This window comes from Acanthaster planci, linkage group LG11 (assembly GCF_054643075.1).
Source record: "Acanthaster planci isolate LZ-2023a linkage group LG11, COTS_SCS, whole genome shotgun sequence".
Classification (NCBI taxonomy): domain Eukaryota; kingdom Metazoa; phylum Echinodermata; class Asteroidea; order Valvatida; family Acanthasteridae; genus Acanthaster; species Acanthaster planci.
In genome coordinates this window covers 11,371,077-11,396,474 of record NC_141787.1, presented here as the reverse complement: position 1 = coordinate 11,396,474, position 25,398 = coordinate 11,371,077, and the positions used below count along the sequence as shown (strand labels likewise).

The window sequence follows — 25,398 nt, the reverse complement described above, 5'->3', positions numbered from 1 at the left end:
TCAAAGCCAAAAGAAGTGTCAAATCCATTAATGCATCTGAAGTCTCCGTAAACAAAGTGATACAACCCAGATGGAAAGAGAGGAAAGTGTCTCCCAAACTTCAACGGAGGAAAATATTTCCCAAGTCCTGGATGAATCTCAGATGTCTGTGGAATCACCACAGATACACCAATCTCAACAGGATTGTTCTTCACACGACAATGGAGTTACCATTTTTGGCGGGGATTTCAACTGTACACATGACCCGCTTCTAGATCGCTTCTCGCAAAGCATTGAGAGGAGACATAAAGTTGCTTCCGCTATAGAAAATATCATCAATACTTCTGTGTGATGTTTGGCGTAGAAATAATCCCAATTTATGCAAGTTAACTTGGTTCAGATACAGCCCTAGTACTTTGAGAAGCACCTCCAAAGCTAGACTTGATAGAATTTACTTCCCTGTTCACCTTTTGCCCTCTGTTGACTCCTGTAACATTCAACCTTGTTCCTTGTCGGATCATAGTGCTGTTGTTCTTAAAATAACACTTCCCGACATGAGCAAGAAGGGGAGCGCTTATTGGCACTTCAATAATTCTTTGCTTCAAGACGAGACCTATAAAGAAATTTTTAAACAATTCTGGAAAAAGTGGCAAGCCACATGATGCCAATTTTCTTCCATCAGTGCATGGTGGGACATAGGGAAGAATCATATTAAATCCATCACTCAAATGTATACAGCAAAAAGTGCCGTAAAAACGGGACAAGATGCATTCTCTTCACAAATCCATCGATGATTTCCAGTGCCGTCCTGATCTACCCCAAGAGATTAAAAAAAAAACTCTTCAGGAACAACGAGATGCACTGAATGAATACTATAAGCACGACACTAAAGGAGCTATCATTAGATCTCGCTTTCTGCTCACAACAGAAATTGACACTTGTTCTACATTCTTTTTTAATCTAGAAACATCCAACATCCAACTATTTCTAAAATTTGTCTCTCATCTGGAAGGACTGCTGATGATCCAAATGAAATAAAATATCACACTCGGAATTTCTACAAAAAAAATGTACAGTGAGGCTGAACCTGACCCTAGTACTATGGATCACTTAATTAAAAATTTACCTACGCTCAGTGAAAATGACTCTGAAAATTGTGACAAACCAATAACAACAGATGAAATGGATATGGCGGTTAAGCAGTTAAATGTAAATAAGTCCCCTGGCCTGGATGGCCTTACTTCTGAATTCTATCAAACGTTTTGGAATATCATTAAGGATGATCTCATGGCAGTTCTCAATGAATCCGTTGCCAGTGGCCACCTTCCGGTTTCTTGTCGAAGGGGAGTTATAACCCTTCTTCCCAGAATAGGCCATTTGCCTGATATTTTGAACTGGCGTCCTGTCTCTTTACTTAATACAGACTACAAAATCTTTGCAAAATTATTTCAAAACGACTCAAAAATGTTATCGATAGCGTTGTTCACCCTGATCAAAGTTAAACTGTTCTGGGTCGTTCAATCTATGATAATATCATCTTAATCAATGATGTTATAATGTATACGAATTCTCACCGTATGCCTCTAGCTGTTTTAAATCTTGATAAAAAAGCATTTGATAATGTGGATCATTACTATTTTTGTGCTGTTATGAAGACCATGGATTTTGGAGAAAGATTTATCTCCTATATCAAACTGCTGTATAAAGATGCTCAGAGTCTTATTAAGGTTTGTAGCTCCTTAACGGCACCTTTACCTTTTAAAAAGGGAATTAGACAAAGATGTCCAGTTTCAGGTTTACTATATGTAATAGCTATAGAACCTCTCCTCCATGCTCTTCGATGTAATTCAATACCTTTCGGCTTTATGATTCCAAATTCTGACTACACCGTTGTTACTTCGGCTTATGCCGATGATGTTTCTATATTTGTTACCAGTGCTAAAGCTTTTAATATTATTCAAGATATTTGTAATTGTTATAGTCGTTGTTATGCTGCTTCTTTGAATTTTACTAAATCTCAAGGCCTCTGGGTCAGTTCGTGGATAAACAGAATGGACAACCCCTTAAATTTTAAGTAGAATAATACTGGTTTAAGATTCCTTGGAGTTCACGTGGGAAACTCCTTCCATTTTTTTCAACAAAACTGGCAAACCTGTAGAGATAAATTGCAAAACTTTCATGCTCGTTGGAAGGGCTTGTCTAGACTACTTTCCTTCAGAGGCAGAGCCCTGGTAGCCAATCATTTGGCGGCTTCCAAACTTCTTCACGTCCTTGCAGTTTTACCCCCCCCCCGAAATTCTCAGTGAACTCCAAAGGAAACTGGTAGATTTTATTCGGTTTGATGGGCGACATTAGATAAAGGAAAATGTTTTGTACCGTACGCCTGAAATAGGCGGTCTAGGCCTGACCTGCCTCCAGTCACGAGTTTTTACGTATCGCTACTCACAAAGATTTCTCAAAAACTGACCTCATCCTGTTTTTGCTTTTATGGGCTACTTTTCGTGTCAGTATTGCAAGTTCGATTTTGTTGCTCAAATTTTCTTAATAAACCTTGACGCCAAATTTTTTGTTCACCTCCCCACCTTTTACTGTCGTGTGTTACAAGCTTGGAAGTTATCGAGAGCCCAAATTGTCATACCGCCCGATTCTCTTCATTTCATACTTTTAAGTTCGTCTTCGGATGTGCAGTGTTCGTACAGTTGGAGACCTATATACTGGACGTCTCTTTCGGAAAATGGAAAACAGCGGAGGATATCCAATCTGCTAGCCCAGTGCGAAGGTCCTCAAACAGGCTTCTTCATGCTGAACTCTCTGAAATGACAGATCTCCTCTTGCGTGTATGTCTTCCCGCAGTTTTTCAACCGTTTTGGATACCGTCTCTCCACACGTAGTCTTCAGAGCATTCCAGCCTTGAGAGAACTTCCCCTCACGTTCACTTCCTTCCAGACATCGATGCCACTAGCGCGTCTTCGAAGACTATTTATAAAACCCTCAAACGCAGAACTCAACCAGCTTAAGATTTCTATTCAGACTTATACTGACATGAACAAAATGTAATCCCACAGAACCGGAAAATCGAATGGCATGCAATATATCGTCTACCTTCCTCAAAGAAAGAGGGCGATGTCCAGTTTCGCCTATTTCATAACTTTCTGCCCAGTCTACCGGTTCTGCAACACATTAACCCTGACATGTCTCCCTTGTGCTCTTTGTGTGGAGAAAGAGGAACAATCATTCATTAGTTCATCATATGTCGCACCATTCAACCAGCACTAAATCTTCTGATAGTCTCTTGAGTCGTCTTTTCCCGAGTGTTGTTCAAGATTTTGACCTGTACTGGTGCCTCCTTCGGTACAAGAATGGACGTTTAAAGGAGATGGTCAATCTTGCAAATTACTTCATTATCAGTCTGACAGCAACTATATCTTTTCTCTACTCGCGTTCATCTTCTGCTGACCCTCTCATTGTGTGGAAACATCGAATGAAAAGTAAAATTCTGATTGATTACCACTTTTTCTCTGCGAAACATAATGTTGGCTTGTTTTTGGGCAAATGCGACCACAACAACACTTTGTTCACATTTGTGGACAAAAAACTTTTCTGGCTGATATGAAGACTGATCCTTTTTTCTAATCTTATTCGTGTTTTTTCTCATGGTTGTCTTTGTCTATCCCTGATAAGAGGTCTCAGGATTTTCGATGGCTAAAAGTACTCCTCCGATCTTCCTGTTATAATTAATCAATTCTTTTATTTTTACTGAGAATCCTTCTTTTCTGTTAAGTTTATTGTATGTCATTATTTATTTATTCCACTTGAACCTCGTTTTATTTTGAGAGACATTGTTTTGTAGATATTTTCTGTCATGAATTAAAGGTGTTTGTTGGGAAGGGGAATTCTTCACATTATTAAAGAGTTTTGAATTTCAAATTTTCTTATCAAGCCTTAAGAGTGAAATTGCAACTTATTAAAATTTAGAACACTAATCGCGGTTGGTGGTCTTTTGCAGGCCTTCAATTTCGGTGAGTAAACTAATCAACACTTGCTCAAATTAAAAAGTCAGTGATTTCAAGACAACACCGATGTGTCTAGAAATTCCAATTTTGTTTAGTAAACAACAACAACAAACATCAGTACTTTTCTCTGGTTGTATCAGAAACCATAACCTGTTCTTCGTCGGAGTTTCACTGTGGACATTCTGTCTGCCTCAACGGTGCCTGGGTATGCGATGGTGTGTCTGACTGTTTCGAGGGAGTTGACGAACGTAACTGTGGTAACTATAGTATGCTGTATATGAATACATGTGTGTATTACGTACTCATGATATTTTTACCCGTGAGTTTGGTATAACAATGAAGAATAACAACACCTGCCTCTCAACATGTTACTTTTTAAAGACTCCTGTGAAGGTCGTTGTTTCTTGGATGGCCCTCGACATGGAGTTTGTTGGTGCGACGATGCTTGTGACCAGTTTGACGACTGCTGCAAAGATTTTAGGTCAGTCTGCAAGGGTCAACCGGACATGGAGCTGAGCACTATACAGCCAGGTAATGCAATTTCATCTTGTGTACTTTCTACAAGCCTTCCAAGGCAGCTAGCGCCCGTGGAGCGTGCACTGATAGGTGTAAGTACTCCAACGTCTTCCAATGTTGGGGTGATGACAGGTGTTTTACATACTCTTCGACTTTCCATTGAGATTTACCAAATACCAATGATGTAAGTATAGTGATTTAGCACCGAGTGATATTACTTTGATATTTTTAGGGAGTTGAAAGCCATGCTTTACACGTATTATGTCGTTCTCGTACCTGTTCCAGAAGTAATTGATGAATGTGATCCTAATTCACCATCGCTCAACTGTGATGTCAACGCAATATGCATCAACAACTCCAGGAACTACGCCTGCACGTGTAATCAGGGCTATTCGGGAAATGGCACCTCGTGCACGGGTGAAGTATAATCTCTGAAATCGATCAGACATGGTCAATTAATTAAAACATTCTCGGCACTGCTATTCATAAACTAATCTTCCTTGATTTCAAATGCATCCTTTGCAGGAGGACCGAAAGATAGTGAGGGGGAACATTTTAATTTACTTCTTCAGAGTTGGCACATCTATTGTTAAAATTCTGTTTTTGAAGATCTTTTTCTTTTTGTTATCAACAGACATGGAGGCCCCAAACATATCCTGTCCTGCAAATATGACCGTTTACACAGCTTGTGGAAAGACCTTTTCATCAGTTACACTTCCTGACGCAGACTCTGTGTCTGACAACTCAGGGGTATTTTCGGTCACCATTCATATCGACGGCTCCACCTATAATGTTTCTGATACAGTCAGCTTCTATCTTGAACAGTCTCCATATGTATTGCGCTACAATGCCACCGACGAATCATCTGGTACCTCAGATTGTGAAACTTACATTACAGTTGCTTCTGTCCCAGGTAATGGAGTTCATTTATTAGCGTAATATTGTCTTGATCATCCTAGATTACTCTCAGAGCAGATGGTAGGTTCCCGTCAGTGCAACAGCTACATCCGAAGATAGCTCGGGGTTACCTAAGACCCTGTAATTTGCAACAGGCCCAATCAGTGATTGTTTGATAACCCGTAGTCAAATTACTGTCGGTAACGATTTCAGCTCATCTTTCTTAATTTCCTTCGTTCAGACTCAGGTCAATATTTCAATGAGTCCTTTCATCTTTTCACACGGTACAATGCTATCCCGACGGGGTTAAGTTCGGGATTTGAAGGTGGTCACACATTCTTCGTACTTGGTGTTTCGCTTCTGAGGCGGCATTCACAAGACACATCAATCATTCCATCTACAAGAGTCCTCGTCTTTAGGGAACTCGCATGGGTGAACAGGTCATAGGGGTGGATCCAGGATTTTCCAAAAGGGGAGGGGGCATAAACTAAAGAAACAATGGTAAAATGTTCGCGAGCGCTTAGCGGGACTGGGTCCCTTCTTTTTCTGGACCATCCATCTTTTTGTACTCTTTTTCTATTTATTTATTTATTTTTGTGGTGAAAAAATGGAAGCCGTGAGCCAACCACGCCCCCTAGATCCGCCTCTTCGTCACCACTAATAACTGTGGATTAAAAAAATTAACCTATATAAAAAATATGGTCTTTGAAAACATAGTGTGGTAAAATGTTGTTTAAAAAATTGAATAAATCAGGGTATCGATATTTTTTTCTCTAAAAACAGATGCATCATTCTGTGAAGCAACAGGCAACCCCCCGAATTGCATATGTCTGTCCCACGAGGCGCCGAATTGCACCTGCTCCTCTAGCTACTGCGGGCATGACTGTTCTCGTACGTCAACCGTAAAAGCTTTTGAACATGAACTAGACAGGAAAAGAATCGCAACCCGCGGCCTAGTCTGTTTTGGGCAACTTGGTAGACTTAAGTAAATGCATCACTCAAATCTCAACAGAAACATTTCAAATCCGTCAGAAGCCTACAGTTCGTCTGTCCATTTGTTGTTAATTCTTTCTGCTTGAGTTATTGTTAAGAAAAGGTATTAATTGTGACAATTTTCTGTATACAGAGTCAGAAGACGGGACGGAATGCACCGGTCCAGCCACACCGTTCCCAAACTGCACAGACGTCGATAAGTGTAATCCGGGCCACTCTGGTCCACGCTGTGATGCCGGTGAGTCTTTCTGAGTCTGCGTTCGCGCAATGCTTCTTATTATGTCAACTGAAAATTACACATCTGCCTGTTTGTTTGAGTTTTTTCATGGCAAATGATCAGCAAGTTTCAAATGAGAAGGAACAAGTGGTGCTCTTTGTAACTAGGGTAGAGAACCGAATTGTTCCACAGTGGCACGGAAGATCTGATGTGCTGCTGGGGAAGAAGGGATACTTTAGAGGAACGAGCCACAAGATGGCCGCCCAGATTTTATTACTACATGAGTTTCTTGTGATGGAAACACGTAATCTCTCGATGTGATTTTCATTCTTTACTTCATACTTTCTCTTTTGATTTTATTGAAAATGAAGGTTCACTTCAGTGTCCGGAAGTTCATAACCAGTGTCTCAATGACGGAGCTTCATCTGCGAATGTTAATTGGACGCTTTCCGGGAACAATGATCCACTTGGAACTGATATCACATGCACAAATGTGAAGGATGGGAGCACCGTGCCTACTTCAGGCGGACGTTTTGGCATTGGAACACACCACGTGGTCTGCTCGTCAGCCAGCGGTGGTTTTTCAGATTGCTTAATTTCGTTCAGTATGTCTGGTAGGTAAAAATTGGTCTTTAGGATCAAGGCAGTCTGTCCACTGCCAAGAAAGCATGGTTGGATTGATTTTACCATGCGAGGATACATTGCCTCCGGTCACAAATGAACGGGTTGAGGGTGTTTAAATGCTAGGCCTATAGTTTTTTATATTGTTAAAACGTAACGGCCGTGTTTCATGATTTTTATAAATCTGCAGATCGTTCATAATTATTATAGGTTCATTCTTTTTTTTTTGGGGGGGGGGTTAATGTTGGAATTTGTAATCTTAAATGTATATGTTCTAAAACAAGGTGGAAAAATACATTTTTTGCACAGTGTATCCAAATCTGTGGGTACCAGAAGTGGCTGATCAGTGTACCGATCCAGGCAAGACCACATCAACTGTGACATGGGATGAGGTGTATGCTATGGACACTGGGGAAGTAATCATTGATTGTACAGATTCCGGTGATGGCGTCGATGTCAGTGTCACTGGAGGTGCATTTGGACCAGGACCGCACACCATTACATGCGTTGCAACTGACGATGCTGGCTGCATGACACCCAGGAGTTTTAAATTCAGTATCACACGTAAGACAAAAATAATCACAAGGAGGATCCTTTGTTAAGAGGTTGATTTTTTACGTTTATACAGTAAAGCTTGTGGAGAGATAGGTTACACGTTTTGTGGAGTGTATTGTCTGAAATAGGGCTTACACTTTGTTATACCCCGTCCAACGTTGGAACTGCACTTTGGTATACCCAGAAAAATGGCTTGGGCGGGAAGAACATACCTTTTCTTTGGTAACCAAACGTTTGAACGTGATGTTTGCAGATATGTTCCACAAATCGGCTGGCATGTTTTCAGTCACTCAGAGACAAACAACATACCCTGCTTCTTTTTGACAACGGGGTGGTCAGTTTTAACTGGTAACACTAGTGAAACGGAGGTACCGGTATACATTTTGTTGGTCCACGATAAGAACTGGGTTGGTAAGGGGTATAAGAATGCTTAGAATTCTATATTGATTACTGTACAGCTGTGTGTGTTTGTCTTTTTCAGAGGGCAATCTTATTCCCTATGGCCCAGACGTTGGTGACGCGCGACTGTCAGATGAATCACAGGTATATTTTGCGAGCATCGCTCAAGGAAAATGTAGAACTCTCTTTATTCTTTATTCCTAAAAGAGCCAGGCTATTTTGGACCATCTAACTGTCAATGAGTAGATTCCACCCAAAGGTCTTGGCTGTGTAATGCCCAATTTATTTTTGACATTTTTACCAGATGCTATCATCTGTAAATGTCAAATTTCGACTCAATTTGATCAATTCCTTTGTTGTTACGGTAGGCCCCCTAATTTGAAGTTCAGGACTACACAGCCCGTGTGCATTGATCACATCAGTGGAAAAGTATACTTTTTTGCTGACTGATGAGTCACATTTTCACAATATTGGTGTCAAAATACATGAAGAAGTTACATAACCCTAACCCCAAGGGTGTATGTAAAATTGTATTGAAATTGGAGGATTTGTGACTGTTAGGGTAAATATAATTCTGGAGATTCGACATGTGGAAAAAATGTAATGAGACTATATTTGAAAATTGTCGAGGGGTGTATATTCCGCCCCTAGCTCTTTTAGGGTGAAAAATGCTATTTATAAAAAGCGGTCTGTGGGTTTCGTTGATATTATTCCGGGCAAAGGTTGTTTGGTCGAGTTTTCTGGAAGACGGTGCGTAGAGAATGTCCCTGATGTCCCGGATGATTTGAGCTGTATAAATCAGTGGTTAATGTTTCAATACTTCTAACGTTAAATTATTCCTTCTAGTTAAGAACTGCTGAAATACATCAGACGCTTGTAAAGTTATAATTACGGGTTTAATTACAGCCAAATCATACCGGCGAGAAGGACTTGATATCTCAAACCATCTATCCACCGCATTTCTTTCCTTTCTGTCGAGGGCTTTATGACAAGATTTATGTAAGTATCCTATAGTCGATGATGGTATTGAGTACATTTGGTGAAATCACTCTGACGTTGTGTAGAAACCCGGTACATGTAACTTTGTTCATGTCTTTGGACAGTTTGAACGTGTGGAAAAAGTGGGTATAAACAAGTATACTCTCAACGTTGTTTTAACAGTGCAATTTTGACGGGTGCAAGATTTTTAGCTGATTTTACAAAACGAACCTTTCTGGCAACGGTCTTGAAAATATTCTCTGAGTCTTCGCACTTGGCTAAACTCCTTCTATAGCACGTTACTGCACATACGGACAGTTCTTTCTTTCTGGTGTTTTTGTTTTGTTTGATTTGGTTTCTTTGTAATTTTGAAAGAGGATTAGCATTTGTTTTAATTTTCCAGCTGTTCCACTCATCTAATACCCAGCTCTTAGATTATGTGAAGACTTATTTATGCATACTCTTTTGCACCTTCAGTTCACTGACAATGGCGTAATCCTTTTGTCTGAGGAGCCAAAACTTGACAAATTTTCCTTTCCGGGTGCCAAAAGTCCATCTTACTCCGGAACTGGCAAAATGATTACTCCCCTTTGGGTGGACGTCAACAGCAATGCATTCACTGATACCAGTGATGTTTTCTGGCAGGTAAAGTGCCCCATTTCATTCATTCAAATTATAGGTTTCTTGATATAAATTTACATTTTGTTGTAAACTGTGGCCTTTGTGTAAATTATTTGACTAATTTCAAGTAAACTTCCCCAACTTCTTCAAAACTATTTTCCCAAAATGCAGAGTGTGAGGGAACTATGAGCGGAATTTAACAAGATTTTTTCCTTAGGCTTGCAATTGCTTTGCGGCAATTTATGGTATAAAGAAGTCCTCAAACCACTCCTCTCAAGTTCATCTACATGTCAATTGATATTATCCTTCTACTATCACGGTGTAAAACAAAGATTAGGTAAAGTCAGTTACCAAAGTTTGAAACCTCTGAGAAACGCGCTGTTCTTTTCCGATTGCATTGCGGAACGTGTACTGTTATTAACCCCCCCACCAACACTTCGTCCCTGTGTGACAGGTTTACAGGAACGACCTCAGCGTCAATCAAGCCATGTTGGATGTTATTAGTGCCGTAGTTTCAACTAGGTACAGCGATTTCAGAGCAAACTGGGCGCTTGTCATTACCTGGAGTAATGTCCGGAGTAACATCGTACAAGTAACGACGGCCTCACTCGTAAGTATGGTACACCAAAACCAGTTGATTTGCACTGACGCTGAATATTTAGAAGGGAGCCATTATTTGTATCCCATGTCAGTTAATCTTTTGCGAGTTGAATTAGAATAAAATCTGTTAAAACTGAGTTCTTTAAATTCAGGTGAACATACTAATTTTAATTCTCCGCACTGAAGACACTGTTGCTATACTTCGTGATTTGGGGCAGCTTTTGCTTAGTTAAATGAGAGACGCCTTGCCCCAATACCATGTTTTCAATGAATAAGAAGGGTACAAAGGAACCAGCCTATTCTAGAGACGGTGGTCGCTATAAAAGCTTGCCCCGAAGTCAGAGGTATAGCAATCGTGTCTTTAGTTATGGGGAATTTAAATTGTTATGTTTATGTACAATTGGATAATGCAGTGTATCTGACAATGTTCAACTTTAACGCACAAAAGGCTAATTAAGCAAACTTCCAGTAGTTTAGTTAGTTTACACTTGCACATGTATACATGCAGATAATAATTGAAAATACAGTGAGCCGCTGCAGGAAATATGCATGTTTGAATATCAAGCTCATGAAACTATGCCATTCCATTTAGGAGAGGCTATATTGTAAATCAACCCATTGTTTGTTATTTTCTTCCAATGTTCAGGAGACAGTCACTTTCCAAGCTGTACTTGCGACTGATGGGACTCATGGTTATGCCATAATCAACTACGATCCTTGTGGTTGGAACTGGAACCCCACACTACAGCCTCTAAACATTATCCGTGGTTACACCTGCGGAACATCAGATGAGCCTGTCTACATCGGCAGCCCTAATGACTCTTCATTTAGTCCCAGTGATACTGTGGGCAACTCGGGAACACTTGGACGCTGGATCTACAAAGTTGACAAACTTCCAGATGATTTCGTAAATCCACGTTTGTCTTGCTATACATGGTACAAACGTCAAACACCCTACCCGAGATTTGACGCCTACTACCCTCCATTTGCCGACACGTGCCCTTGCAGTCTAGTTAGTGCCAACTTTGACTGGCGATTCACAAAGGCCCCGTCCGATAATGACGTGCCTCGAGAACGTAAGCATTCACTAACAACCTATACACGAACAGTAAAAGTAACAGCGATGCTCCAACTGTTTGCTTCAGGGAGGTATTCCAATCCACCTCCTCTTTTCATGTAGGGGGCCTACACTTGCCGTAGTATAAAGAAGTGACATAATTATTTGGTATTGCTTACAAAATTATTTAGAAATAGGGACAACAAAAAATGACATGCTTTATCTTTAGCGCCATGGTAGGTATTGCCAATAAATACAATAAATACATTCTATAAGATGGAAATACAATATGCAAATATGGAGGGCCCAGAAAGATGCTGGCAACTCAGTTGAACTTGCTAGTCAATTCCACAGTTTTGTACACGTTTTATCTCATTGTTTTTCACATTAACGATGTTGAAATGTGGTTGCCAACAAGAGACTATTATCGGTGTTTCGTTTTAGCTGTTGTTTGCTTTGTTCGACTGTTGCAATTCCCTGGGACGCCAGGCCCTCGATGCTGCTACAACGTGTTCACCTGTGATCTTCTGTATGGCGTGAGGAGCCCAAGCATCGCTTCGGTCTTTGAACGGTTCCCAGTCAGTCCAGTATACTATACGGAAGACTTGTACCAGCAATGGCTAGGTAAAGAAGGTGCATTCATTGTGTTAACGGGATGCTGGCCATCTTGTACTGTCCTGCATTTTTGTTCAGTATTTTGGAATGATGAAACGGAGAATAAACACCGGAGTGCTACTTGTATCCCAACCTCTTGACGACAAATAAACGGCGATGATTTAAGATTTTCAGATCCAATTGTCTACAGAAGGCATGAATCAACGATAAAGTAGGCCAAAGGGGAAACTCTTTTCACAGTAAATGGGAAGGTGTGAGGTTCGAAAGGTAACCTCAAACCATTAAACTAGACTTTGAAATCCTCTCTGAGCGGTCTCTTCAAAGTGTCAGATGATAAAACAGTTCTTGTTGTAGCATCAAATCGTAACTGAGCCATAGCTTCATCCGATGAAATTTTTATGTTTTATGAAATTTGATGTATTTTATTCCAGATGAAGAGCAGCAGGCTCGCAATGATTGCTGCTTTCAGTCAAATCTTTGCCACATGTACATAGAATGGCGCCCTCTCATGACATGCAGGTCATACAATCCTCCAGTCTGGGGTAAGGATCTACACCGGTCGAGTCCGGGTGGCCTATTCTTGACAAGGCTTACTTGTTCTCGCGCTCGAACTGCGGGAACACAACCCAGAAACACAGTTCCTGGAAAAGGATTACGCGCCTCCTCGTCAGGGTTTTACAAGAACACACGAAAAAACTCGTGGGATTTTGTTTTTTGAACAGCTGCAAAAATAGCGAGACGTCTTATAAAGCCAGAGACGGAGGGGAGTTTTGCAAAATTAACAATAAATATTTTCCGTAACACAGAAATGAATGTTTCTTTTTAAAAAGAAAAGAATTCAGCCCAGCTATCTTAAAAGTTTACTCTGAAAGAACGTACATGGATGCCGGCATGTTATATGCAACAATTAACCGGAGATAACCAGTTGACTCACGAACAACAAATTGATCTATTCGTGAACATACGAGAACAAGCCGCCTGAACTCAGCCGCTAAGAATTAGATGTATCGTATTATGAGACAGAGGTCGCTAGGCCCTCACAGTATAAATAAACCTAAAATCTCGCAAATTATATTGACGGGGCGGCAATATGCCTTTTCGATTACTTACTGAAGTATTGAGGATTGCTGTATGTTTTACCATCAAGCATTGAAATGCTTTTGCTTTACATCGAAACGGTTCTCGAGTATTTTCTCTGCTTGATATTCTTTCTTATTTTCTGCTCGTTATCATAAGTGTGGTTCTGGGGAGATCCCCACATTGTAACCCTTGACGGACTCGAATACACCTTCAATGGTCTGGGAGAATATACACTCGCACTCATCGATGACGACGAGGGACAAAGGGTGTTTGAACTGCAAAGTCGTACCCGCCGAGCAGTGGATACCGAGACGGGCGAACTCAGCCAAGCAACTGTCTACTCTGGTTTTGCGGCAGAGTACATCGGAGAATCAAGGGTCCGTGAGTGGATTTTAATTTGAAAAAAAAAATAGTACTTGGCTTTCTCGGAGTTTCATCGTAATCTAACTTCTTACACCAGTCACTGTTCGCTTTGCAGTGGTCCACATGCCTAAAAAAGTTTTCAGAGAGTGTTCTCTGATTTTGATCCTGCTAGAAAACTACTGATCGGGCTCTAATAACGAAATTGAACAAACAAAATACTTTTCAGGACACTGTATTATGAACAACATTTATTCTAATCCAAGAACAGGTGGAGATCAAGTTGAGTAGTAATGCCACAGATCTGCTAACGACTGTCAATGGGACCGTGGTCACACCCACAGCTGAAGGTAAATACCAGTATCTTAATTTAACTTTGAGTAAACGGTGTTTGTGTTTTAACAGTTACTCCAAACGGTACCTTTTTGGCCACTTTAACCGTGGCACACAAAGACGGCTGAGCCCTTCAGGTGGATTCTGGTGCATGTCGACCAACGGTCACATTGAAATTAAGATAGCCATTAGGCCTACTTTGTAACCACCCTTTTATGATTTTCTTTTAGGATTAAGGTTTGACAATCTGTTGGTGATGAGAGAGGAGGACCCTATCAAAGTGAGCGTCATGTATTCCGAACACGTCACATTCGCTGTCGGGGTCAACAACAGTATGGCCAACATCACCGTCCTACTCAACCAGGATTTTAAAGGCAAAACGAAAGGACTACTAGGTACATTAAAAGGTTTTGTCAAAGATGTTCTTGAAGTTTATGATTGCTGCTAGACGTTCTTGGACTCATTTTGGTTGAAATTTTTTCAACTTTTTAAATTAAACAAAAAATGCTTTATAATCAAGAATACAATCAAGAAAAGCACCAATTTCTTCAAAGGATTAATCACTTAATTTTGAAAGGCATGAGACTGGATTATTGGTTAGTGTGGCTATCTGCACATGCTATAGTAAACGTTTTTCAGTCTGTAACTGATGAATCAGTCTATGATTGGATTCTGTGTATCTGCTGAAATTTACCTTTTGCCTACAGGTGTATGGGACGGTGAGCCAAACAATGACACTTTGAGGCGTGATGGAACGTTACAGCCGGCCACAGGTCCAAATGGGAAAATGCTCGAACGGGACTTCTTTGCGTTTGGCGAAACTTGTAAGAAAATGTTCACCCCCTTCTGACGCACCCGTCTGATTCACATTGTTATTGGATGCACATAGGCCTAATATTGTAACCCCCTTTTGTTGTATCCTCAATAGGTTGCCCAATATAATTGTCTACATCCCTGCCAGCCACTTTTGTTGGCTCTCTTTAGTCGTAACTATGTTCGGGGAACGGCAGCACTCATATTGTGCAAATAATTCTTATTTTTACATTCCATTCTTCAGGGCGTATTGCGGAAGAGGATTCCCTGTTCTACTACCAGTCTCCCGAGGAGAGCTATAACTCCTTGAATGACCCGACTTTCACACCGGACTTCCTGCAAGACTTGATTGACAAAGCACCCCCAGACAAGTACCGAATGGCGATGGAGGTCTGCGGGTCGAGCAAAGTATGTCTCTACGATTCGTTGGCTCTGAATGATACCGACATTGGTATGGCCACATTAGAAATCAATGAAACGAACACCGTGAATATGGTGTTGTCAAGTAAGTACGGCATTAAGCTTCAAGTCTTTTTAAAGTTTCAGTTAAGTTGTTTAGATATATAAAAGTGGTTTGCACAACCTTGGACATTTTCCCAAGGGCTATCGACATGTTAGGGTGACGTTTTGTACCTACATTCAGCAGAAAACTGTAATACCGAAAGGAAAAACAGAGACGTGTAAAGCATGCAAATACAGAAAGTTAATAAATTCTATAATGTTATTATTGGTAATTATAATTTGGCGGCTCTATTCCTCAGGAATTTCAGCCTATGCACTATTCACAGATAGTAAGCAGTGTTGCAGATTTTTTCTCGGCACCTTCAAATTGAACATTGCTGGCACCAGTGGAGGACCACTGGTTCTCTTCTGGTGTCAAATATCAAGGATGCTAAATACACTGAAATTATCGTCAGAAAATATTCACTTCAATCCTGCCTTCCAAGTATTTTATTCAGTTGTATATACAAGATGCATGTATCCCAAGAAGGAAACTCGCAAACCAAGTAATGACCTAACAATAACTTCATCCACACACCCGATCTCACCGTTGTGATTAAAAGAAAGGACTTTTTATGGCTTATTTGAGAAGCCATTCATCAACCTTATCAGATGAAAGATATTAACAGTAGTCATTATGTAAATGGCCTGGTCCTCATTTAGCCTTCCTCTGTGGTCTTCCTCTTTTTGTGTTTGTGTTACAAGGGAATCGCTTTGCCGATCTGCGTATCCTTAGTATGGACATCCATCTAATTTCAGCTAAATCTTAATGAGCATTTCCCCTTTCATCCCAACATGGACCATTAATTCCTTCCGGTATATTACATAATGTCAGCTAACTTCCCGCCAAATCTGACGCTCGTGGAGACCATTGAGGCTGTGGTGGGGCAAATGGTAACGTTGCAGCTAGAAGCAGTCGATCCCGATGGAGATAACATCACCTACCAGCTGCTACGACCGGTGGAAGGGGCCTCGATTTCTGATGATGGTCAGTCAAACTCGATATCAACACTTTTCTTTTATTTCTCCCTTTTTGCGTTTGTCTCTGTTTTAGTGAAGAGAGAAATAACCAAGCTTTAATGAATCTGAAACCCCTTCGATAGTCGGAAGTATGGAGCCTTCATTGGTAATGATATACCAAAAAAGCAAACATTTTGTACACGTAATTGAGGAGATCATGCTGAGGTAGCTTCGGAACTGCAGCTTGCATCGTACTTTACGTCGGTGACTTGGTATCATAATGGTAGCCATTGGTGTTCGCTGGCTTAGTTCGTCTAATAGTGTGTCTTTTTCCTTTCTCTTTTCTTTGAAATAAACGTCTGTTGTAGATGGTCTATTCACGTGGACCCCAGCAAACAAGTCGAAGGTCTCGCTGGGTTTTCTAGCAACAGACGGTAAGGCAAATGCAACAATGGAGCCCGTCGTCAAACTCTGTAGCTGTGAGAATGGCGGGTCTTGCCTGTTCGACCAGTACGTCAGTGGGACAAATCTCCTGCAGGATCGTTTTGGAGTGAGTACGCAATTAGGTAAATGCAAGGCACACGCTTGAGTAAGATTATGCATGTTTGTACTAACGCGAATCGTTTCTACGTGGTACCTCAGGTAGTGTTGTGTCAGTGTAAGCCTGGTTGGACTGGTGAGTTCTGCGAGATGGATTATGATGCCTGCGCTGACGACCCTTGTTTCATAGGCGTAACTTGTTCTGATGAGGCCCCACCGTCATTCAATAGCACCTGCGGACCTTGTCCTGAGGGATTTGAGGGTGACGGCAAGAGCTGCCAAGGTATGGCATTACAATGAAATAATTACTTAGGCTCAACCGGTAACAACTAATCTTTACTATCAACCTCTCTTCGAAAAATAAATTACTACGTCCGAAAATCCGTACAAAATTACCATTACTGGAGCTTATAAGACCTGGACCATCTTGATGTCTCAATAAAGACCCAGAAATGGTGTTGCAAGCTCATTTATTTAGCACCTCAGTCTTAGGTCCCGAAAAGGTAACTTCTTCTTACTTTTATATGACGTTGGACAGGGTTGTATTTTCATGCTCAACTCTTTATAGTGTGGGCATTTTCATACACCTTTTTCGTATAGATTGGACAATTTATGTCAACACTGATTCGATCTGTACCCGTAGATATTGATGAGTGCGAGTTGTATAGAGACCAACCAGCTAGCAATGGTGGACGTGGCTGCGATCAAAACTGTTTCAACGCCCTGATGAACTACACATGCAGTTGCAATCCTGGATATTTCTTGGGCGGAGATGGCCGACGTTGTATCGGTAGGTACCATATAGTCTGACAGTAGGCGTAAGAAAACCTAGCTCGTTTCCAATACAAAAAGTTGACCAATGTCGAAAATTCCGACCGTTTTTGTCGACGAATTAGCTCCACGATGCCAACCGTCTTCATTGATGTGATAGGTAAAAATTACACAGTTTATGTTAAAATGCACCATTTATAATCAGTCTTAGGCCGTGTCCAAATCACTTGGCTGTGGCTTGAAATCACACATGAGTCTATGATAGTGGCCGCGACCAATTCCCAAAGAGTTTTGTGTAATTTCCGGCCGTAGCCAAGTGATTCGGACACAGCCTTAGAGCTAATTTTGACAAGTACATGCAAATTAACCTTTGACTTAATTGTTTGGTTTATATCAAGCTGAAATTTACCTTCAAATCTTTATAGAGAATAATGCACTCTTTTCAAGCCAAGTTTCCACGTTGACTCCCAGACACGATCACTGTTGAGGCTACCGACCTCAAAGGTTTAAGGGGTGATGAAATAAGCCAGTTGTTTGTTATTCAAGAAAATATCATCATCGCCATTGATTTTTCTGCCCAACGGTATCCATCGAACTGTGAAGGATCTCGACATAGAACCATACGTTAGCTGAGATTCAACTATTGCCTCTCACTTTTCAACGTACTACGAAGCTAATCATTCCACCGCAACCATTCTTGGCCATTCTTATGTCACAGAAACGCCAAATATCACAGTGCCATCTGTTGAAGATCGGTGCGTAAATGAAGCCGAAGGACCTGTTGAGGTGATGTGGGAGGACGTTACTGCCACAAATACCGCTGCTGAGGACATCATTTGCACTGAGTCCGTTGGAGGAACCAATGTTTCATCAACTGGAGGTGTATTTGGAGTGGGGTACTATGTTGTGACCTGCAGGGTTGATCTACCGTTTGAAAAAGTTGTCTCTACAAACTTCTCGTTCAGCATCTTTGGTAAGATATGGTTGTTCTTGATTAACATCGTCTATTAGTTACAGAAATCTCAGAGGAACATGCACTTTTCATGGCTAGTTGTCTTAACGTGGTTTAAGTTGAAAGAGGAGATCATTTTGTAGACATTAGCCTTTTACAAGCATGGCGGACACAACAGGAGGACGCTGTTTGAAGTGGGTAAAGTTGGAGCAAACACACAAGATTTTACAGAAACCAAATAGCGCCTTCCTATTGTGTACGCCGTGCTTCTAAAAGGCTAATGATGCAGTAGCGACAATAATTTCAGGATATTCTCAGTTACTAACCATAAAGCATCTGTATGGATTATGTGAATGCTTTTCTACAAATACTTTTCGGTGTACATTTTGAACGGACTAATTTTAAGACTGTGTATTTTACTTTTCAGCAATACCTACAATCATTGTGCCTAAGGTTGAAACTCGGCAGATTTCTCCTGGTCAGGTATCAATTTCAGTAACTTGGGATGAGGTCAATGCCACAAACGCAAGTGGTCGGGCAATAACATGTACGGATGATGCAGGGGGAACCAATGTGACCGTCTCAGGGGGCGACTTTCCGTTAGGATCGCACAATGTGACCTGCTCCTTGACCAATAATTTGGGGTGTTTCGCCTCAGCAAGCTTCGCGTTCGATGTAATCGGTGAGAAATATTTCTGTTGTAATGCTTAGCTATCAAACCCATTTCCATATTCTTAGGCAGCAGACATGTTTTCTTTGGCAAAACGAGCTGATTCGGTATTTCAAGAGTGAATACAGGCGAACAAACGAAAGTCATTCGAAAATATTTGCAACAAAGATGCGTATCAGATAAAGTTAGAGAAGGTCAATTCCATTTAACAAATCCAGACGAAAATCCACATTTGATCCGAAGCCTGAGCTTTAACGCAAGAAGACCATTCGACCTGATGGTCTTCGTGGTTTAATCCAAAATATGCCGAATCCGATCCAAATCCGACATGAACTGAACTTTAGCAAACTCTTCCTGATCAATTTTGCAAATCAGGAACTTTTTCGTAAATTAACATTCAAGACCTAAACGTAAATTGTCAATAAAGTAAGGCCAGTAATTGAGATGTCATCAGACGGTTTTTTTTGCGCGAGATCAAAGTTTCTCGGAAGGGCTTAAATTCAACGAAGTTTTCCTTATTTAACAGCTTAACACAATTTAATCTTAAATATTCACATAAAATCACGCAATGCAAAAAGTCAACGGCTGGACAGTCTCTTTCTACACTTAGTTTGGGAGTGTAAACAGAACACAGGGTTGCGATAAATCGTTGCCAAGCCAGGATTATAAAAGACGAGGAAAACACAAGGGGCGAGTTCAACTGGGGAGAGGATTTTGGCAATTTTTAACTCCAACCTTAACGCTGCTACAAATTACACCAAATTACAAATGATGGCAGACCAATTTATACATTTTTAAAAAGTGAAAACCAACCCATTTGGGGTCAAAATATCGATGAAATTTGATCGTTTGTTGCATCTTGTCTTATTGCCCAATTCACACCAGAAACAACCACCCCTCCTGTATCAACCACTACTCCAGTATCAGCCACCATTCCAGCAACACCAACCACTCCAACAACAACCACTCCAGCATTAACTACCACTCCAGCATCAACCCCTATGCTGGCATTGACTCCTACTCCAACATCAACCACCACGGCATCCACCGCCACGCCAGCATCAACCACCACTCCAACATCAACCCCCACGCCAGCATTGACTACCACTCCAACATCAACCCCCACGCCAGCATCGACTACCACTCCAACATCAACCCCCACGCCAGCATTGACTACCACTCCAACATCAACCCCCACGCCAGCATCGACTACCACTCCAACATCAACCCCCACGCCAGCATCGACTACCACTCCAACATCAACCCCCACGCCAGCATTGACTACCACTCCAACATCAACCCCCACCCCAGCATCGACTACCACTCCAACATCAACCCCCACGCCAGCATTGACTACCACTCCAACATCAACCCCTACGCCAGCATCGACTACCACTCCAAAATCAACCACCACGCCAGCATCGACTACCACTCCAAAATCAACCACTACGCCAGCATTAACTACCACTCCAGCATCACCCACCACTGCAACAACACCCTCTGCAACCACAGGTGTGAATAAGTCAATATAATTCAGCTAAACCTGCTCATTTGGGCAATGGAGACATCTAATTGAAATTAATTAATCTCCCTTGTTAAAAGCCAAACCCTTTTGGCCAAACCTGCATTCGCTCTTGAACTTGTAAATATGCAATGTGATGTTGCGGTATTTACATGGTTGAGGAATTTGAGAGTGAAATGCTGGTGAGTACGCACTCATTCACTGTTCGAGTTCTGTACTTCTGCAGATGGAAAGAATGCAATGTAAAGCTTCATGAATAGGGTAATGAGAATCCGTAGTATTCCATTTACAGGGGAGTATTGATTTACCCCAAAATTGTGAGCTAGGTGAGGTTAGTTTTATGAGGCCAAGTCCAGTTTACAGGGCCTAGCACTACAAAAAGATCTTCTGTGGTTCATTTTTCAGGCTGTCAAGCGTTAAGCTGTCTGAATGGAGGAACTTTTGATACTGAGTTTTGTGAGTGTGTTTGTCCTCTTGCCTACTCAGGCGTGACGTGTTCAGGTAAGATCGTCGAGTATGCCATAAATATTTTTCAAGACTTCCTTTCCCCACTTTGTTTGCATTGATTGTGTTTTGCGTGTTGCGATCGAATTCCATCCTAGGAGTACACCTCGCTGCCTGCCTGTCCTGTGAATGCTTAGCGTAGGAGACGTAAAGCCAATAACCAATTGCTTAAAAGTCTAAATTACTTGAAGTGATTTATGCATCTCGCAGGCCCATGTTAGTATTAAACTCAGGAATATTATCTAATTTCTGTGTCATCACGCGGTGTTAACTTCACCCTGCTCTTCAAATATATAGTCTGTACTTCAGCACTAAAAAAAATCAACGCGTCTGTTCAGTTGTCCTAAGTGACGATAATTCAAGGAAATGAACTTGAGAAGTGGCAGTCCTAGGCTTCGAATAATTATTTAAGCATCAATTATACCATAGGCATCGAGTACTGGGCATTAATTGTTGCCTGGTGGTTAGGGTTAAAGCTTCTGATCATAGGATTTTGGCCAAGTCAGTTTCCCCCTGTGTGCCTCTCTCCATCACCCAGGAGGAAATAGGTAGGCCTAGCTGTGAGGACAGATATGGGTTATATTTAGCAATTGGTTCCTGATATGGCAGCATTGGGCTTGTATACCCCCCAAGGAGCTGAAATAGTTTCAGGAGTGTTCAGATGTTGTGAGCCCTATGTGGAGAGATAATGATAATTTGCAGGCGCCTTAGGATTATAACACTACGAGATACTGTGTGCCACTTAAACGCTCGGTATTATTATTTTGTTAATATTACACTGCTGCCTGAATGCAAGCATTTATAAAACAAAGTTTCAGTTTTCAGCAATGTTGTAGCAGTCATTAAATAGTCATTACCTCGATGAAAGAGTCAGAAAATATATATTTTGTTCCAGGTATCAGTACGATTTTATTACCAATGCAAATTATTTACAGATGAGAACCTATGCCTCTCCGGGAATAGATGCTCGGCCGCTGAACACTACTGTTTACCGGCTACTAACCAAGATGGCTTCACTTGCACGTGTAATGTTTTCAATAACTCTTTCCCGCAAGACGATGGTTCTTGTCGACGTAAGTGTAAATTTTGCTTCTTTTGCATCCAGGATTTGATACTGTTGTTAGATTCTAACAACAGAGTGAAGAACTTCTTTAACTATGGAAATTAAGCTTTGAGTATACAAAACCAAGATATAGTTTAGTCTCGGTGTTGAAATTTCCACTCAAAGCTGTAATTTGTACGGTTTAAGCATATTTTCATTTTTCTCTTCAATTATGTAGAACACCCTTCTAAGCACATGGTGGTAACAGCTGAATTGGATTTCAATCCGGCCTTTAATAATCCCACATCGGCTGCATTCCGGAAGCAAGCTGCTGTGTTTGAGCAGGCGGTAATAACAGACAGACTAGTAATATTATGACCGTTTTTTACAGTGGTTTAGGCAAAGCCAGTCTTTCTCTTTTTCTGCAAACGTTTTCACGAGGTATCCTAATAGATTGGTAGCTGCAATTAACTTTTTACCTACATATTGCCAATTCGCACATGCCACGTGGTGTCAATTAATTACAGGAATAATAGGGAAATAATCCTGTTTACTGGTCACGATGGAAATACGTCTATAAATGTTGCAGAAATCAACTAGGACACTTTTTGTGCTCTTAAAATTCAACTTTCTGGAACCAAATTTCAAAATGGTTCCAGTGTGAAAAAATGCCACCCTTTATATTCTCATTTTTGCGCGTGTCATACCAATCACAAAATGCTCGAAATTAATTATGTCAGTTATTGTGTTAAAAACTTCATTGTAAACCTAGCAATATAGTCATCTTCAGGGATTCTCGGGGAGTCTCTTCAGGGAGTCCAGTGGCCAGAGACTGTGTTCAAACTTATCGTTTTAATTTCCTTCAGATTTTCTTGAGACTTAAGGGGAATCCTTCAACCAACGATGTATCTTCAGTGTACGTCCCTTTGATGGAAGAAGGCAGCACTGTCGTAAGGTCGGTGGCATCATTTCAAAACGCTGCGCCCTCCGACGCCATCCTACAGCAAGTCTTGGCAAGCAATGCGTCTCTGAGTGACGGAAACACAGTCATATATCTCTACACCAATTCAGTCATCGTTAATGGTAATGGGCATATAGATTACTTTATTACACAAATTACACAATTATTGTAGGCCTACCTTTGCGATACGAGGAACGTTAGAGGAAATATCCGTGGCTTTAGGCCCTAATGTTTCTGCTTTATTTTTGCTCCAAGTTCAATAAACCTTAGATGGAGTTGATGTGTACGGTTTGTAAAGATAATGGGTTTGGCAGATGATGTGTATTAAAGATAGGCCTATATAGGTTTTCCCGGTTAAGTTAGCACTTTTTTCATTTAAATTGCTTGAACGAAAGTTTTATTTCATGAGACGAGGGGTCACTCACCCTATATGTTGATTCCCATTTCAAAGTTACAACACGAGATTTCACGTTCAGAGCATTGTAAATCAAGGGGAAAAAACACACTTATTCGTGCCATCTATTGTCATTTTCGTCTCACTCCATGAATGGCGTTGAATCAGAAAAGCAAATTCGTTTTTTGACATCCATTTTATCCATTTAATCTGATGGTGTTATTTCGAAATTGGAATCAACACTTAAGACAAGCGACCCTTCTTTGACGATATAAAACTTTCGTTTTAGCAATTTCAAATGAAAGAAGTCCAAAAATTAACTGTCAAACCTATAATATCGAGCGGCAGGAACTGATCATCATGTATCTGCAAACAATTTTTTTCCAACATTGGGCCTGTATGAAACATGTCTGAATTTATCCACCTCGGTCATGTAAACCGTGATGTGCATTTAAGCCCGCTATTTTTCTACAACATGGACTTCCGTAGTTTTTTCTGTATCATTCAGACGTTTGCTCTGATTGTTTTGCTTATGACAGACCAGGCAATAGGCTGTGTGCCAAGCTACTGCAAGAATGGCGGGACTTGTGAGATTTCTGGAAACGCCCCTTATGTTTCATTTACGTGCAGGTAAAAACAACATAAAGAAGCATTTACGTGCAGGTATACAAACAACCTAAAGATAATTTTCATGGTATTTCAATGTACATCAGCACCAGTGTCTCTTATACCAGATTCTTAGATGAATGATTCGACAATATTTGCCAATGACCTGTCTTGCGTGCGGTTTGCACTGACATAAGCAAAAGTCCACGAACAATAATGTACATTATTTGTGACAAAAACCGGTGCAGGTATGGAGTGCATTTTTGAAACGTACAGAGAAATTCGAATGGGAGTTGGACAGTGGATTATCGGGCACCTAACCCAAGCATCAACAGTAAAGCAGTGGAAGCAAATATAGACAAATTATTAAGCGTTTCAAAGTTCATGCTGTTTTGTTCCCTTTCAGCTGTCCAGCGTCGTATACCGGGGACCGGTGTGAGGTTGAAATCCAAGGTTAGCTCATTGGAAATAAACACATTGTGAGGAATTATTTGAAAAAAAAATCGGCATTTTAGGAATGTTTTCACTGTGAACAGACGAATAAAGACTCGAATTAATTTCATAAAATATGTATACTATAATACTTAAAAGATTACACTTGCACCAAAAAAACTTAAATATCATTTGCCACAGCAAAAATGCTTTGGCGTTGCTATTTCATGTCACACCTCACAAGACGAAATCACCAAGGTTGTCTTTGTCTTATATGATTTCGTGAAATGTGTGTGAACCCCTCTTATTTAGGGCCCGGCTCTGGCGGTTTACCCACCATCGCTACGGTGTTCATCATCCTCGGTTGCATTCTGCTTCTTGTGGTTGTGTGTATGCTTGCCTGCGCGTGTCTGCTCGCCCAGAGGCAGCGTGGGAAGCTGCTCGCTCCCTCCCGGGACAGTCGCTGGCCGGCAGTACCAAGAAACCGCCGGGGCATCCTCGACAACGACCAGAGCAGGGGGTCTGGTGATAGCTTCAGCCAGTCAAATATCGATGACGAGGAGGGGTTTAGGTTGGAGCGGATAATGCAGATCATGAGTCAGTCACCATACCAGCAGGAGGTATTTAAGCTTGCACTTAGGCTTATTTGTTGTGGAAACGACTCTTGTTGATTGAATGCTCTATTTCAAAATTGAAAATGTATATATTTTTTCTCTCATTCTTTCTGTGAAGGGCTTGCCTGTGCGAGGGGAGTTTATCCGGCCCTACATGGTGACAGGAATGAAAGGGCCGCATCGTGAGGACCCTCCTGTGAGTAATCGAAAGCTTAGCTATTACACTTTCTGAAGAAACCACACAGGAAAAAGTCTATGCGTTGAACAAAATAGTTTACTGTA

At 41.1% G+C, this 25,398-nt stretch overlaps 1 protein-coding gene across 1 annotated transcript in view; it reads left to right on the top strand.

The window, feature by feature from the left end:
• LOC110984806 (uncharacterized) overlaps positions 1–25,398 on the top strand; it is a 63,831-nt gene that overhangs the window by 33,869 nt on the left and 4,564 nt on the right. Inside the window, exons 15-49 of the mRNA XM_087143082.1 lie at positions 4,133–4,249; positions 4,374–4,523; positions 4,794–4,925; positions 5,143–5,421; positions 6,189–6,296; positions 6,532–6,636; positions 6,987–7,229; positions 7,546–7,800; positions 8,273–8,334; positions 9,097–9,189; positions 9,646–9,813; positions 10,244–10,399; positions 11,036–11,465; positions 11,891–12,070; positions 12,493–12,603; positions 13,298–13,518; positions 13,773–13,851; positions 14,065–14,229; positions 14,542–14,658; positions 14,892–15,152; positions 15,984–16,136; positions 16,477–16,658; positions 16,751–16,931; positions 17,292–17,438; positions 18,138–18,392; positions 18,799–19,053; positions 19,927–20,553; positions 20,969–21,064; positions 22,003–22,140; positions 22,348–22,457; positions 22,976–23,192; positions 24,004–24,094; positions 24,477–24,523; positions 24,815–25,122; positions 25,235–25,312. Of these exons, the coding sequence (XP_086999208.1) occupies positions 4,133–4,249; positions 4,374–4,523; positions 4,794–4,925; positions 5,143–5,421; positions 6,189–6,296; positions 6,532–6,636; positions 6,987–7,229; positions 7,546–7,800; positions 8,273–8,334; positions 9,097–9,189; positions 9,646–9,813; positions 10,244–10,399; positions 11,036–11,465; positions 11,891–12,070; positions 12,493–12,603; positions 13,298–13,518; positions 13,773–13,851; positions 14,065–14,229; positions 14,542–14,658; positions 14,892–15,152; positions 15,984–16,136; positions 16,477–16,658; positions 16,751–16,931; positions 17,292–17,438; positions 18,138–18,392; positions 18,799–19,053; positions 19,927–20,553; positions 20,969–21,064; positions 22,003–22,140; positions 22,348–22,457; positions 22,976–23,192; positions 24,004–24,094; positions 24,477–24,523; positions 24,815–25,122; positions 25,235–25,312 (6,317 nt within the window). The remainder of the gene's footprint in view (positions 1–4,132; positions 4,250–4,373; positions 4,524–4,793; positions 4,926–5,142; positions 5,422–6,188; positions 6,297–6,531; positions 6,637–6,986; positions 7,230–7,545; positions 7,801–8,272; positions 8,335–9,096; positions 9,190–9,645; positions 9,814–10,243; positions 10,400–11,035; positions 11,466–11,890; positions 12,071–12,492; positions 12,604–13,297; positions 13,519–13,772; positions 13,852–14,064; positions 14,230–14,541; positions 14,659–14,891; positions 15,153–15,983; positions 16,137–16,476; positions 16,659–16,750; positions 16,932–17,291; positions 17,439–18,137; positions 18,393–18,798; positions 19,054–19,926; positions 20,554–20,968; positions 21,065–22,002; positions 22,141–22,347; positions 22,458–22,975; positions 23,193–24,003; positions 24,095–24,476; positions 24,524–24,814; positions 25,123–25,234; positions 25,313–25,398) is intronic.